Source organism: Epinephelus fuscoguttatus, linkage group LG17 (assembly GCF_011397635.1).
Source record: "Epinephelus fuscoguttatus linkage group LG17, E.fuscoguttatus.final_Chr_v1".
Lineage (NCBI taxonomy): Eukaryota > Metazoa > Chordata > Actinopteri > Perciformes > Serranidae > Epinephelus > Epinephelus fuscoguttatus.
The window spans coordinates 15,024,880-15,039,236 of NC_064768.1; the positions used below are offsets into that span (position 1 = coordinate 15,024,880).

Here is a 14,357-nt window from a genome sequence, read left to right on the forward strand (position 1 = left end):
CACCAAAACATTTTATTTCTGTCACAGGGCTCACCCAGCACACTGTACACTTCACCACTTAACGAGACTGAGGAAAATCTGACATCCTGGGTATTACAGGAGGTAACTGGGGTTAATGATGACCGATAACATAACGTTAAAGATCTCTAACGCTGCATGCAAGAGAGACATACTATTTTTTGGCCCAGAAGCTAACGTTAGCCATTGCGCCGCTCCAACAAGGGCTCTGGTGTGACTGTACTCCTTTCAGAAGCTTTACAATCCAGCCCTCAACTGCGGCATCTTTTAGATGACTTAGTAATATAAATCCATACAGATAAAAGCTGATAGTGAAAGTCATCAGCGATCATTTATCAACAACCTGTAATTAATATCTACCTCCTCTCACTGACAATATAAAATAAATCCAATGACAAAATGTATTACAGGCATTTTCTTTTAATCCGAAATAAAACGATACAAGGATTTCACAAAAGGTGAGGAGACGTTAGAACATATTCCCACCACAGTATGCTTTTACATTTGATTAAAAAAAGGCTAAGACACATACCTTACCATCAATTAAACTTATAAAACTGAGATTGCACCCTGATATTTTACAAACACCCCCACACGAGACAGCTCTAATGAAAAAATATGTCGAGTAAAAGTCAAATGAAATGGAACAATGTGTGCATAAAAGACATCGAGCACGAGTGCCTGGTATTCTACAACTATTTATCAAAAAACAGGAGGCAGGGGTAGTGTTGTGGGGTCTGGGGAATGTAAATGGAGGGCAGGGGGAGACACTGGGAAAAGGGCTCAAGACAAACAGTCCAAAATCTGAACTAAGAGCGGGAACGGGAGCGAGAGCGAGACTGGGAGCGGGATTTAGAGCGGGACTCTGAGCGGGAGGCGGAGCGGGAGCGGGAGTGGGCTTTGGCGGGTGTGGGAGAGCGTGATTTGGACTTTGATTTAGACCTGGCTCTGGATTTGGATTCAGCGGGGGAGCATGAACGAGATCGGGAGCCCCTCTCAGGCTCACCTCCCTCGTCGTCGCTCTTAGGTGGCTCGCGGCCCTTTGAGCCAGATTTCCTGGAGCGATCCTTCATTCCTGACCTTGAGCGAGACCTGGAGCGAGAGCGAGATCTGGACCTGGAGTCTTCCTTCTTGTTCTTCTTCCCCTCTTTCTTGCTTTTTTTGCTCTTGGGGCTGCGACTCCTGCTGCGGTCCTTGTTCTTCTGAGCACCGTTGCTGCGCTCTTCTTCCTCCTTCTTGCCCTTGACCTTATTCTTCTTGCTACGAGATCGGCTGCGGGAGCGGGACGCAGCTCTGTGGACGAAATTAAAAAGCAGAACTCAGTGCTGGTTGGCTCGATTGGGGAAAGCTTAAATTGTTTAACGAGAGGATAAGAGAGAGAGGTTGCAGGGACAGAGGAGTCCGTCTACAGAGCAATGTACAGATGTCACGAGATGCAGATCATGTAGGTGATGATGACAGGACGTAGGTACCACGTGGAGTTCTTTAGCATGCTTGCCAGATCAAATGCATACAATCTACTACTAATGCAAACCTTGGCTTGCACTGAGGAGTGAGAAGACCACGTGAGACACGTACGGACCTTCAGCGGACAGAGAAGTGACCACGCTGTGCAGCCTTGGCCTACTCATATTAAAACAGCTGTAGATATCAAACTACTACTTGCTGTCATCAGCTACAGGCTACACGTACACCAGTGCATGCACCTGTGCACTTTCATGGACTTGTAAAAATCTTTTTATAGAAACATACACTCTCATATTACTGCTACTAACTGGTTATGAGGTGCCAATATCTTAATGTGGATTTTATAGGCAGCTGCTGAAATGCTTGAGATGTAGCATGCAGTGGATTTTTGGAGATCAAATGCACAGTTTGTACTCAGTAGCAAGTTACTTTATCTCACCATTTACTAGCGGCTCTCCCCCTGCAGAAATGTCATGTATTTACAAATTGTCTTCTGATAGTTCTGATTTCTCACCTGGAGTGGGAGCGGCTGCGACTGCTGCTCTCACTGCGGCTATGGCTCTTGCGAGACCTGCGGCTCCTGGAGCGGGACCTGAGAAAACACATAGTAACAGTTAGCAAACTGCAGTGGTGATTGTTATGAAGCTTTATCCATATCTGCAACTGTATGTCCCACTTTCAAACCATGTTTCAAGCGCTACATGTGGTACATGGTAAGGCCATTTTATGATGTGCATCTAGACTTCCTCATGTTCTGCTGCTGTGCTTAGAAACATCAATGTGCACCAGAGAGCCATGTGCAGTTACAGCAACGCGTCTAACCTGGAACGGCTGCGACTGCGGGAATAAGAGCGTCTGCTGCGCCTGGCTCCGGGGCGGTCCTCGATGAGCCGGATCTTTCTACCATTCACTTCAGTGCCATCGAGCTTCTCCAGAGCCCTCTTCATGTCCGAGTAGAGCCTGAACTCGATCACCCCTTCATTCCTCCGTCCCTTGTGGGTGTCAGCGTAAGTCACCTCCCCCGCCTGCCTCATGTAGTCCTTTAGAGAAACACAAAGTAATCAGAAATAAAGTGACGATGCAACTGTTTTGCTCAGCTGAAAGAAAACTCTAAGAAGTGGTGACAGACACTGGTGCGATTCAGCCATCAGTGCACTGTTTTGTGTTTGCATACTAATCTAAAAGTGTGCCATCGTTTCTTCTGCTTTTAATTTTTCAATGGTGAAATCTTGGAAGTATGCACAGTAATGATTTATTTTTACTTCTGTTTTGGAAATGCAACTGTTCTGACTAATTGTCCATCAATCCTGTAATAAAGGTCTGAAACTTCCAGTGTGTTTGTACTTCTAAATTCTAAGTTGATAAGGACTTGAGAGCAAACCAATGAGATAACACTTTTGGTGTACTGCTTATTGGCTCTGGACATCACTTCCTGATGACCTAAAAATACAAGCTTTGCAAGAAACACACACACCAAAAAAAAACCAAAAAAAAAAAAACCACATTACATACCTTCAAGTCCTGCCAACTGCAGCGGCTGGAAAGATTCTCAACAATGAGTCGATAATCTGTCCTTATAGGTGGACCATATCTGTCTCTTCCCCAGCGCCCATATCCACCTTTTAAAGGTAACAAGGAAAGGAGAGGAGCAATGAGGACCAGAAAAGAAACGGGGATGGTGCATTTATTCTAAACTCCAAGCTACATTCTAGAAAATATATAAATATTCACTTGGGAAAAGGAAATGAAAAAAGGGAAAAAGCAAAAGGTGAAAAAATAAGACTTACAAAAAGAAAAAAGAAAAAAAGCCTTAAATCCTTAAAAAAAATCTTTCTACAAATTAAAAACTTGATTTAAAAGCCTGAACCTATACAACACATCTGTAGCTTAATAAATTTGGGTCAAAATTCAATAAACCTATCTTCTAGATTAGAAGGAAAAAAATCAAATTCAAAAACATAACTGATCGAGGAAGTACTTACGGTGAACTAAAGCAAGTTTCTAAGCTATCCTATCTAAAAACATTTCACTGTTACAAAACATGTTCTTTTTTTCAGGCACCTATAAGAGCTGAACCCACATCTCTTCCTAACCCCATGGCATCCTCACCACCCGGCCTGGGCCTAATGGGAAAAGCGGTCTTCATTCACAATGGCTCCCTTTTTTGGTCTGCCCAGGGGCCCAGAATGGTCAAACCACACTCTTGGAAAGGGGGGACACCATGGCCAGCAATAGGGGCAGGCAGTCAGCAAAGGACTCTTTCAATTAAAACATTGAGGTTCTTTGTTAAATCTTTACCTTTAAATTGACAATCATTTTAAATAAAATAAAAAAACGGTATAAGACATCAATAGATTACAAGATATTTAACAATAAAATGGTTATTTTACAGTATTTAAATTAAGACATTTATATCCTTTCCACCAGTAAGCCATTTCCCCATCACACATTCACATGTAACTGCATTCAAAATATATTTTTAAGTCATTGGTGGCTCTTGTGCACATAGATTTAATCGTGCCATGTATTGATATGGAAATCTCCTCCAACACCTACTGTTCAGTTGATGAAAAAAAAACAAACTGTAAAGTGCTGTGAGTGGTGCTCGTACACCTGTGCTAATCTATTTGCATGACAGTTAAAAACAAAAGTGCCCTGGTCCGAAACTAAGACATGCCTTTATGTTAAACAGGTCATCCAAACATGGAGGCCTCACTGAAACCAGAACAATAGCACTATACTGATTAATTTAAGATGAGGGGGTGTGGATGGGTGTGTGCAGCTCGAGGACAAAAACTGAAATGAAAACAACAGTTTCATCGAAAGTGTGCAAGTTAAAAGGGGGGCAGACTCGTTACATTATAAGGGTCAGACATAAGTTACCAGTAGAGCTGGGTGATACAGAAAAAAATGAAACTTAAATATTTCCTACCAGTTGGTCTGGTTCCAGACCTGTAAATTTTTCAGCAACTCAGATGATACTGATATTCAAAAGCAGCCATAGAAATGCTGAAATTTCTATGACAATTTAATATTTATCTACATTGGACTGGTGGCACTTTTTGTCGGGTTTTTAGGAGAATACCAGAAAGGTTAAAATTCCATTACTTTTATGACTCGGAAAAGACAATGTTCTTTCAATATCTCAGTATTCTCATTTTCAACTCATCGCCCGGCTCAGGGTACCACCTACAGCAACAAATGTTTGACAAGTATAAGCCGTAGTCAATCCACCTCTATCAGAGTGTCAAACCTAAAATTTCTAAAGCAAACATTAGGATGTAAACTGTATGCACATCAGCCACCAAGGACACGCTTAAATTTTTGCCCTTTTATCATTTAGATTAATGGTTCCCTGTAATGAATGAAACCCCTCATCAATGACATCATTCATGTGAAAATAAATAATAAAAACAATTCCCTATTGAGCACTTACTTCTTCCACCACCGCCGCCGCCGCCGCCACCGCCATAGCCTCCATCACGGCGGGGTCCCTTGGTGTGCTCCACAATGACCCTTTCCCCACACAACTCCTTGCCGTTCAAGTCATACACAGCATCATCTGCATCACGGGGGTCATCAAATTCAACAAACCCATACCTTTGTAAAAGAAGAGGACATGTTTTAACACTGGTTTCCAACAAAGGATTGCTATGATGTTTATATGTGAACACATAGTGGAGGTCAGGTATGCACAAGCTGGCCCCCACCATAGCATTGTTAACACAATAGCCAGAGAAACAAAATGCTGACCACAGCTATGCAACAGTTCCAAAAAGCAGTGTTTTTCAGCAGTGGATCCAGGTTTCACTACTACGGTACAGATCTCACTCACATGATAAGCTGTTGGGAAGTTTCTAACATTACATAATACAATGTGATTACTATTGTGAGTCAAATAAATGCCACAAGGGCAAGGTAAAGCTCAACTGTCTTGCATGTGTATAAGACTAATAATGCTCGACGAATAATGATGCAAAGACATGAAACAATTAGTTGATTATTCAATTAACAATATGATGTTTGAACATTTATCCAGCAACTTCATCATATGAAAATATACGAGGTTTTCCATGTCTTATACAATTGTAAACTCAACCTTTATTTTGGACTAGCGGACAGACAGAGCACGCAGCTTGAACTTGTTCACCCTGTGCTTTGTGGAGTGGTAGAGTGGTCGAGTTTCACACACTTTGCGGAACAATCAGCTCCCTTTTCAGCCAAAAATGATATTCAAAAGTTGCGTAACGTGGATATGCCGATATTTATACGATGGTTCTGTATGATGCAAACACTGATATTGATCACTATAAAAAAGACGGAAGACAGAAAATTACAAGCTGCTTATATACGTCCACTCTGGGTTTTGTGAAAATGTAATGGACATCATTTTCGCACATTTTGCAGACCAAACGATAGACTCAAAACTAAAGTAGTGACCGCCTGCTGCCGCGGACACCAATAGAGGAACTAACAGCACGTAACCTAGACGAAACGAGCTCCAGCATTGGTTTATAGCTAAATAACCGCTTCATGTCTAATAACACGTAGAAGATAACCAGAAGGCAATGTGCGTAACTGAACCTGCTGCACGTGTCGTAATAAATCTTGTAGCAACAGAACTTGCGCTTGTTTGGCCCGTGGTTTGCTTTCATACAGCCGCCTGTGACATTGCCACGTCTAACCTGAGCTAGCTAGCTAGTCGAGGTAGCGCAACCGTTAGACAAAGCCTGCAAACACCAATTGTTATTAATACTGCATCGATAAACAGAACCACTTTTGCAAAACTGTGCCAGCACTGAAGGTCACATTATCAACTGGTTTCTTTGGAAAATGTTAAACACGCTAATCTAGCTAGCTAGAATTAGCAGGCCGAGCAACGAGGCCCACGCTGCGCGTTATCTTCACAGTGCGGCCTGTGCATCCGGCTTCAAACAACAGCGGACATCGACAAGTAGCTTCGACGTTACCCATTTTTCAGGTCGACTTCGAGTATCTTCCCGTAGCCTTTGAAGAACCTCTCCACGTCCTTTTCTCTGGCCCTGTAGCTCAATCTCCCGATGTACACTCTCGACATCTTGGTAGCTTGTGTGCGCTAAGCTAGCAAAATGTGGGCTCCAGCTAAAACCGACCGAGCACACACAGCCGTACTCAGACAAGGCGCGAGGCTGCGAAGATACATACACGCGCTCCTTTGATACAATAGGTCGAGGCTACAGTGGGCGTGTCCTCCATGTTCGTGTGTTGTGCTGGCCTGGGTTTAGTCTCTCAGGTGGCTCCGTTATTTAAAAAGAGATGTACAAATTATTGCATCACTAATCATATATATTATCATATGTCTTCATCTGGCCATTCAGAATACTAACTACTTTTCCTTTTGGTACTTTCAGGATCATTGATCACTTTAATATTAAAGCTTATAAAAGTGGTTGTAATTGTAACTCGCCTTCTTAATAAACTTTATCTAATTTTAGTATAGTTGGATGAGGAGCATGACGCTTTAAACATCACCTAAGTGCTAATTATTATGCTTATTATGCTATAATTATTATTTATGGAAGCATAGTCTAGTTTGTAGACTCTGTTTTATCGTCTTACATGATCTCTTGTCCAGCACCTTGTTTTATATTGTCTGAATGTGCATGCTTCTGTAAACTTCAATACATGAAAAAATCAATCAAGTCACAATACAATAGTAGTACAATAGCAGTACAAGTAGCCTATCTCAAAACTATAGTGGCCTTCTTGAATTAATGTACTTGGTACTTTCTGCCACCACCTTAAGGAGGCTGGGTCTCACTTTTTTTTAACCATTTATTTAGTCATTTATCTATTTTGCATTTTTTACATTGAAAATGTATTATCACGACAGATTTCTTAACCAAAAGACGATACAATTAAGGTGGTCATTTGATCCAGAGTTTATACCCTGTGGTCTAGATATGCGGTTTAGGCACTGGATTTATATATATATCTCCAGGTCAGAGATTACTTCAATAAAGAATTTACACAAACAGAGGACAGCGAACCCAATTTGATTAATATATTCACTGATGTATATAAGACAAAAGACAACAGGCATCTTATCTTACGAATATATAATAGATTACAAAATTCCAAAAATGATTCTACCCGGGTCAAACAGAAATGGGAGAGGGAATCAGGCCTGGAGTTATCAGAGAATGATTGGGATGATATCTGGGAGGGACAAACTAGGACCACCAAGTCAAGATCCTGGCGAGAGTTCTACTGGAAAAACATAACATGATATTTTATGACTCCAGAACTGAAATTTCTACAACAGGGGTACCAGGGACGGGATGAATGCTGGAGGCTGTGTGGTAAATCAGTGGCGGACCACTTTCATATTTTTTGGAGACGTCCAATTATTTATCCATATTGGCAAGAGACTGGCAAAGATGTGAGGAACATCTTTGCAACAGAAGTTGACTGTTCTTTTGTCATATTGTACTTGGGCAAAACCACACACAATCGCATGACCCAGGACAAATACCTTTACGAAGTACTTTTGGCCGAGCAAGAAAGCCATTACACTGAGATGGCTACAGGCAAGCGCCCCTTCAAAGGACAACTGGATTGCAATAACGAAATCCACTGGATGGAGAAACTTACTTTTTCTTTAAGACTACGATTTGACCAATACATAAGATATTGGAAAAATGGACCACACACTAGGGATGTAACCTATTGACTGTTCTGTACCATTGTGTGGTTCCTACCAACCTCTATTCCCTCTATATGTTTTCTTTCTTTATTTTCTTCTTTTTCCTTCAACCTGAAAGCACTAATAAAAATAAAGTTAAAAAAGACGATACAATTAATCGACTAACGTATGTGGCCTTTAAAAGTTAAAACCTTTACATCCCGGACTGTATGACCTGCCTCTACACGTATGAGCCGCGGTGGGCGGGGCTAATAACTACCCAGACAGGCATCATTACAAACACACCAGCTGCTCTCCTTGTATCGGTTACTTTCTGTACACAGTTGTCTTTCTGAAATAATGCCTTCAACGTTTTAATGTGCGCTCTTTGACTGAGTTCAGTTTGTCGCTTAGATATTTAAGAGTTTGCAACTTTTGTTTTCAATGGGTTGAAGAATGTGAAGTCGCTTTGGGAGGGAAATAACGGTACAGGACGTTAGCCGACTGTTAGCTTACCAGCAGCAACAGGTCGGTGACAAAACATGGTGATGGAGCGCGCGACTTTTTCAAAGTACTCGTGGATCGACTTCGTCTTCTCTGTGGTCGGAGTATGTACCTTCCTGGTGGACTGGGGCTCGGACGTGTGGGTGGCCACCGAGTTTTACTGCCGCGGGGACCTGTTCTGGTTCGGGGTGCTGGTCGGCCTCATGGTGCTGTCGTCTATCGTGGTCCAGATGTTCAGTTGGTTCTGGTTCAAGTATGACCGAGAGCTGCCGGGGTTCAGCGCTCAGACCGAGGGAGGAACCGTCCTGTTCGGGGACCGAGTCAAGCTGTCCTGCGTGCTGCATGTGCTGCAGCTGGGCTTCCTCTGCAGGTAGGGTCAGTGGTGGAAGAACAACTCATATCCTTTACTTAATAAAAGTAGAAATACTGTAGTATGAAAGTACTCCATTGTTACTTAAGCAAACGTACAGAAGTATTATAAGCAGTTTTAGCCCATTTAATAATAATATATGCTCTTTATATCACTGGATTATAGTTACTGATGCATTTATGTGGCAGCTGGTAAAGTTTGGGCTACTTTCCATTAATTCATAGACTGTCAGGCATCCCAATCTATAGTGTTACATCATAATTTATCACTTAATTTATGGTTTGTACTGATAATCTGAATCTGCAGTGTAACCAGTCAGTAAAGCTGTCAAATAAATGTAGTGAAGAAAAAACAAATATGTGCCTCTAAGTAAAAGTAGCGTAAAATGGAAATACCGAGGTACAAGTGACTGGAAATTAACTAACTCTACCTGCCACTGTGTCTGGTGAACTCCAAAAATTACAATTTTTTTGCTTTGTTGGTGAGTAAAGCAAATCTAGCAGCTACTTACATATTTTACCAGCATTTGTCCGGTATTAAATCCATTTCGTGTTAAAATAACTTCCTGCTAATCACTGGGTTGGCTGGTTAAAACCTCAACTGTTTGTTTGTGTATACACTGTATATGGAGTTGAACAGCTTACACCTATTTAGTAGTGACTATAGTCTGACTAATGGTGGTTACTCAATATGTATGAAGTGTTTCAGCAGCAGGTTACATGAAATCAGACGCCCTGCATGTGTGATGCAAACACACTTAAATCTTGACCAAACTGGAATCATGCTCCCCAGACACAAACACATTTGTTGCAGGAGTGTTTCTCTGAAGTTCAGGCAAGCAGGTAGATAATAACATTTGACAGGTGCTGTGACCATGAATGAAAATGTCAGGTGTGTCAGCTAGTAAAACCAGTGTCTCAGAAGAGAGCTGAATACTTAAAATGCACCAATAGTGAGTTAATGAGGTATGAAGAGCTCAAAATATGAGTCAGTGCTGTTGAAGACACTTGATGCATCATGCCAGACTGCTTCTATTCACCCTTAAATGAGTACATGTAGTTGCATGAGTTTGGTATGTGATGCCCTTTTCTCAACATCTATGTGTCACACACTCTAACAGCCCTTCTCTGATATATATTCATCCACATAGGCACATCTTTGCCATACGACAAGGCTTCAGGGTGTGGTGGCGGAAAGAGGAAGGGTCAGAGTACGCCGTTTACCTGACACATGACCTCAGCATGCTCCGGCTTATCGAGACATTCTGTGAGAGTGCTCCTCAGCTCACCCTGATGATCTACGTCATGCTGCACACAAACAAAGCCAGGACGGTTCAGTGTGAGTTCTCTTCAGTTTGATTTACTTCCATCCCACAAAAAAGCAAACTCCTACAGCTGAGGATATTATTTTGTGTATATTATATACATGTTATTATAATAGGAGAGGCGAAGTTCAGGTGTTCATGTTATGATGTGTGAATCAAAGTTAGTGATTTAGCTTAGGTTGTAAAAATACTCTTTCTGGGTTGTGGTAAGTCAGCAAACACAACAAATGTGTGTTCACTTCCTCTTGGTTGCTAACTCAAGGTTTATCTTCTGTTTTTTGCAGTTGTTAGCATTGCTGCATCAACTACTTCCATAGCCTGGATGGTGGTGGATTACCACCGCTCTCTGCGCTCCTTCCTCCCAGACAAGGCCAAGCAGGGCTGGTGTTCCTCTTTAATCTACTTCCTGTGGAACCTGCTGCTCATCGCCCCGCGTGTTGCAGCCCTTGCCCTCTTTGCCTCAGTCCTGTCCTGGTATATTGCTATCCACTTTCTGATGTTGTGGCCTGTCTTTGTGACGTGGGCCTGGCGACAGGGGACAGACTTCATGGATAGCACCGGGGGTGAGTGGCTCTACCGGGCTACCGTAGGGCTTATTTGGTACTTCAGCTGGTTTAACGTAGCAGAGGGTCAGACCAGAGGCAGGAGCATCATCTACCATTCTTTCATCACCACTGATGGAGGAATCCTGCTGGCGACTTGGTGGTTTTACAGGGACCCTGTCCAGACTGAGTCGTACGCCCTCGCTCTGCTCATTGCTCTACCTTTCATCTACCTCCTGGGACTGTTTTTCAAATCCCTTTACTACTGTTGCTTCCACCCCAAGCTGTGGAGGCCCCCGTCGAGGGACCCAGGACTGCCTGATGATCTGCCCGATGCAGAAGTGTCCTTTAAAGACTCTACCATCCAGGACGGCACCCTGTCCTCCCACCTCCTCAACAAACGGATGGCCTGCCATGCTGCTCACTTTTATTTAGAGCAAGCAGTTATTAGAAACACTGATAGCGCGAATGGAGCAGAGTCGTCACATCTGTGATGTCTTACTTTTTGTGTCACGGCCAGCTGTGGACTTGTTTGGTAGTGACTGAAATCAACAGTCTCTCTAGACTGTCTCTTATTTGTGCTGCAGAGTCACCTGGTGCTCAGTTGGGATGGGAATTGATAAGATTTTATTGATACCAATACCATTATCGATATTGCTTATCAGTTCAAATCTTTGTCGATTCTGTTTTTTGATTTTGGGTCTTTCTTGTGTGTGTTTCACAGGTTTTCAGCATCACAGTGCAACAGTTTTATTATCTCTGAGTCTGAACACAATATAGATTAAATGAGAGAATATTTGCACGCATTTGTTTTCATCCAGGCTGTTTTAGTCAAAGAAAGAATCTGCTAAACCGGCCTGTGTGATGCCACTGTCATTATAATGTACTTAGATATTTACCCTCAGTAACTGACATGCTGCTCAGTTGGGAAGCAGTAGCACCTGTGTGGAGTGCCAAATGCATGGCATTCCTGGAAATGAAGTGCATGTTGCGTAGTGAGATGTTTCAGCATATTGCAGGTGTTTCCATCCTTACTTGAAATGATCATTGTACGGACATACAAGCAGCACTGTTGTCATCTTTCTTCGTGAAGTGAGGCCACACTTTGGACATATTTTCCTTTATGGCTATGACTCCTTGTTGCAAGTTTCCATCGGTGTAGAAGCAGGAGTTTATGTCATTGTTTTGCAAAGTGCAAATGTCAGAGAAAAATGCCAGAACCAATAAGCTCAGAGGCATACCATTCCAACGGATAGAACAGTTTGGACAGGGTTTTCAATTGGACCCAGTTCTTGATTCCCATCCCTAGTGCTCAGTGTAATTTGAACCAAAATGCAGGCTCACAAACTTGAAGAGAAAAGACAATATGGGATACATCAAACATCAGAACTTGTCATATATTCATCGAAATACTCAATGAAACTGAGTGCATACTGATATATGTCATGTCAGATGTCTGTGAAGTAATTTGATACTCATTTCTAAACAAACAAAGTGTTGAAGCTTTATTTATATTCTCTCTCAAATTGTGTTTCATGATGATGCTTGAAGTACATTTATACGTGGAGTCAATTTGTACGTTTGTCATACATACTGTAGATCATATGGGTTAGCTGATGTCGATGTTTTTTAATATACAAAGAAAAAAAACACTGACAAGGCAAAAAAATACTTTATATACATAATATTTGGGATATTACAAGGGTTTTTGGTAATAGAGCTGTTTTTTTCCACTTTATGTAGTTAATCTCTTAATTTAAGTAGATGTCTGAGGCTGTTTTTCTTCATGTTGTAGTTTTATGTAATGGCTGTATAGAAGGACTTTGAATGTAGATTTTTCTCCTGTTTTTAATGTGTATTACTGTTTGTTTGAAACAGCTTTAGAAGTACAGAACTATATTGAAGGAATTTGTGCTGATTTACCATGAGCTGTACCAGTGAATATGTGCCATGTCCATTTTTTTAGCTTGTAAAACAAGCTTCAAGACCACTGTAAGTGTTTTCTTTGTGTACTACATACAGACAATCCTACCACATCAACTTAATATTTTGTAATGCCGACTTTACAGATTCAAGTTTTTGTGTGTTTGACTGGTATTTTTGTTTTCTGTTTTATGTTTGTATGTTCATGTCCACTTCTTTACAACAGATGAAACCGTCACTGTTGGTTGTTCATATTTCACACAGACAATCCGACAATCTAGGCACATCTCTGCAGTTCAAACACTATGTTTTGCATGATGTTGATTCAGTTTTTTGTGATTTATAATAGATCTTTGGTAGTTGTGTTTCAGTTTAAATGTTTTATTTCAAATTTGTTGTCAAAAGTTTTAACTGTATGTTTTGTACATTTGTTTGTCACATGACAGAAGACTCTTTGCAGTGTCAAAGATGTCAAAAAGTTGGAGCAATACCTGAGGCCTACTTACATGTGCGTATGAGAGTTTTAGAGCATATTGTCCTAGTAATATCTTTTGTGTGCACTACTTTGTGACAGTTCATGTGTATCATGTCTCTTTATTGTTATTTAGATTTCACTGTGAGTCACATAACAATTGTTATGTTATTACAGTGCAAGATTGTGCTGAAGTATGCAAATCACAGTTAGTTTGTTTCCTGAGGCTGTAACACAATGAGAAGCCTGTTGTCTTGTTACAAACAGGTTTTCTCAGGACCTCCCGGAGTTACAGTTAGCTGCCATTGCAGTCATGTCTGGACCTTATTCATTCACTCTTGTTTCTTTAGTGAAGACCATTAAGATAGTCTAATGGCTTCAGTTGAATGCATAGCAGGGCTTGTTGTGAGTGCTGTTTATAGTGTCTTTTGGAACCTTCCTATTCATCTGTATATGTTTGTTGTGTCATGTCATCTTCACCCAGAAGTTGTTATATATTAGACAGATTTTAACAATTGATTTGTTTTATTTTACTACAGTGTGCCTTTCAGTGGTCAACAATTTTTGTCTGAACAACTTTAGCTGCTCAAGTATTGACACCATGGAATGTGTGATTTAACACTAAAACAATGTTTTGATACAACTTAATTGTCAATGTTTAGATTGGTATTTTGTACTACTACTACTTGGACTAGCAGAGGATGAGTATATCAGTGGTTTGTCCAAAACTTTTAGCTATATTTCATTTATATTTAATTACTAAATATGCCAGGTATGTACTTTAAGCAAACTTTTTCAACCATTTATCTGAACCATCCATCTATCACAACTATTTATCCATTATTTTTAATTAACTATTTCATCTGTTAATCCATTACTTTAAGATATTTCACTATTTATTCATAACCTTTAGCTAGCTATTCAAACTTTTAGTTAACTATTTAGGCTATTTATATTGGTTTATTGATTATTTTTAGCCATTTCATCATTTATCTTGTACGTTAGCTAACATTTTCAACTGTTTATTGATTGTTTTTAGCTATTTCATCATTTATCCAGTACTTTAGCTAACT

The 14,357-nt window shown here is 40.8% G+C and overlaps 2 protein-coding genes across 3 annotated transcripts; one reads left to right on the plus strand and one right to left on the minus strand.

Moving 5' to 3' along the window:
* Nucleotides 1–422: 422 nt before the first annotated feature.
* On the minus strand, nucleotides 423–6,669 carry srsf4 (serine and arginine rich splicing factor 4). Of its 2 annotated transcripts, XM_049601873.1 has the most exons (6): nucleotides 6,456–6,669; nucleotides 4,922–5,085; nucleotides 2,998–3,104; nucleotides 2,308–2,525; nucleotides 2,000–2,077; nucleotides 423–1,311 (listed from the first exon to the last, which is right to left on the minus strand). In XM_049601873.1, exons 1-6 carry the CDS (start codon nucleotides 6,560–6,562, stop codon nucleotides 828–830), a joined length of 1,158 nt encoding a protein of 385 aa, XP_049457830.1. In that variant the 5' UTR covers nucleotides 6,563–6,669; the 3' UTR covers nucleotides 423–827. The 2 variants fall into 2 exon arrangements, with proteins under 2 accessions (XP_049457830.1, XP_049457831.1); XM_049601874.1 differs by lacking the exons at nucleotides 4,922–5,085; nucleotides 6,456–6,669 and adding an exon at nucleotides 3,547–4,869.
* Nucleotides 6,670–8,331: 1,662 nt separating this feature from the next.
* On the plus strand, nucleotides 8,332–12,231 carry xkr8.3 (XK related 8, tandem duplicate 3). The gene is made up of 3 exons (XM_049602240.1): nucleotides 8,332–9,023; nucleotides 10,174–10,361; nucleotides 10,632–12,231. The coding sequence occupies exons 1-3, from the start codon at nucleotides 8,692–8,694 to the stop codon at nucleotides 11,381–11,383; spliced, it is 1,272 nt and encodes a 423-aa protein (XP_049458197.1). The 5' UTR covers nucleotides 8,332–8,691; the 3' UTR covers nucleotides 11,384–12,231.
* Nucleotides 12,232–14,357: the final 2,126 nt, after the last annotated feature.

What these genes read in the sequence shown, in the direction of transcription:
- srsf4 (XM_049601873.1), bottom strand. Translation starts at nt 6,562, where the DNA reads ATGTCGAGAGTGTACATCGGGAGATTGAGCTACAGGGCCAGAGAAAAG. An exon ending in CGGCGGCGGTGGTGGAAGAA is followed by an intron (nt 3,105 to 4,921) that starts GTAAGTGCTCAA and finishes TACCTTTAAAAG; the next exon opens with GTGGATATGGGCGCTGGGGA. An exon ending in CGCAGCCGCTCCCACTCCAG is followed by an intron (nt 1,312 to 1,999) that starts GTGAGAAATCAG and finishes TTTCGTCCACAG; the next exon opens with AGCTGCGTCCCGCTCCCGCA.
- xkr8.3 (XM_049602240.1), top strand. Translation starts at nt 8,692, where the DNA reads ATGGTGATGGAGCGCGCGACTTTTTCAAAGTACTCGTGGATCGACTTC. An exon ending in CAGCTGGGCTTCCTCTGCAG is followed by an intron (nt 9,024 to 10,173) that starts GTAGGGTCAGTG and finishes TCATCCACATAG; the next exon opens with GCACATCTTTGCCATACGAC. An exon ending in CAAAGCCAGGACGGTTCAGT is followed by an intron (nt 10,362 to 10,631) that starts GTGAGTTCTCTT and finishes TGTTTTTTGCAG; the next exon opens with TTGTTAGCATTGCTGCATCA.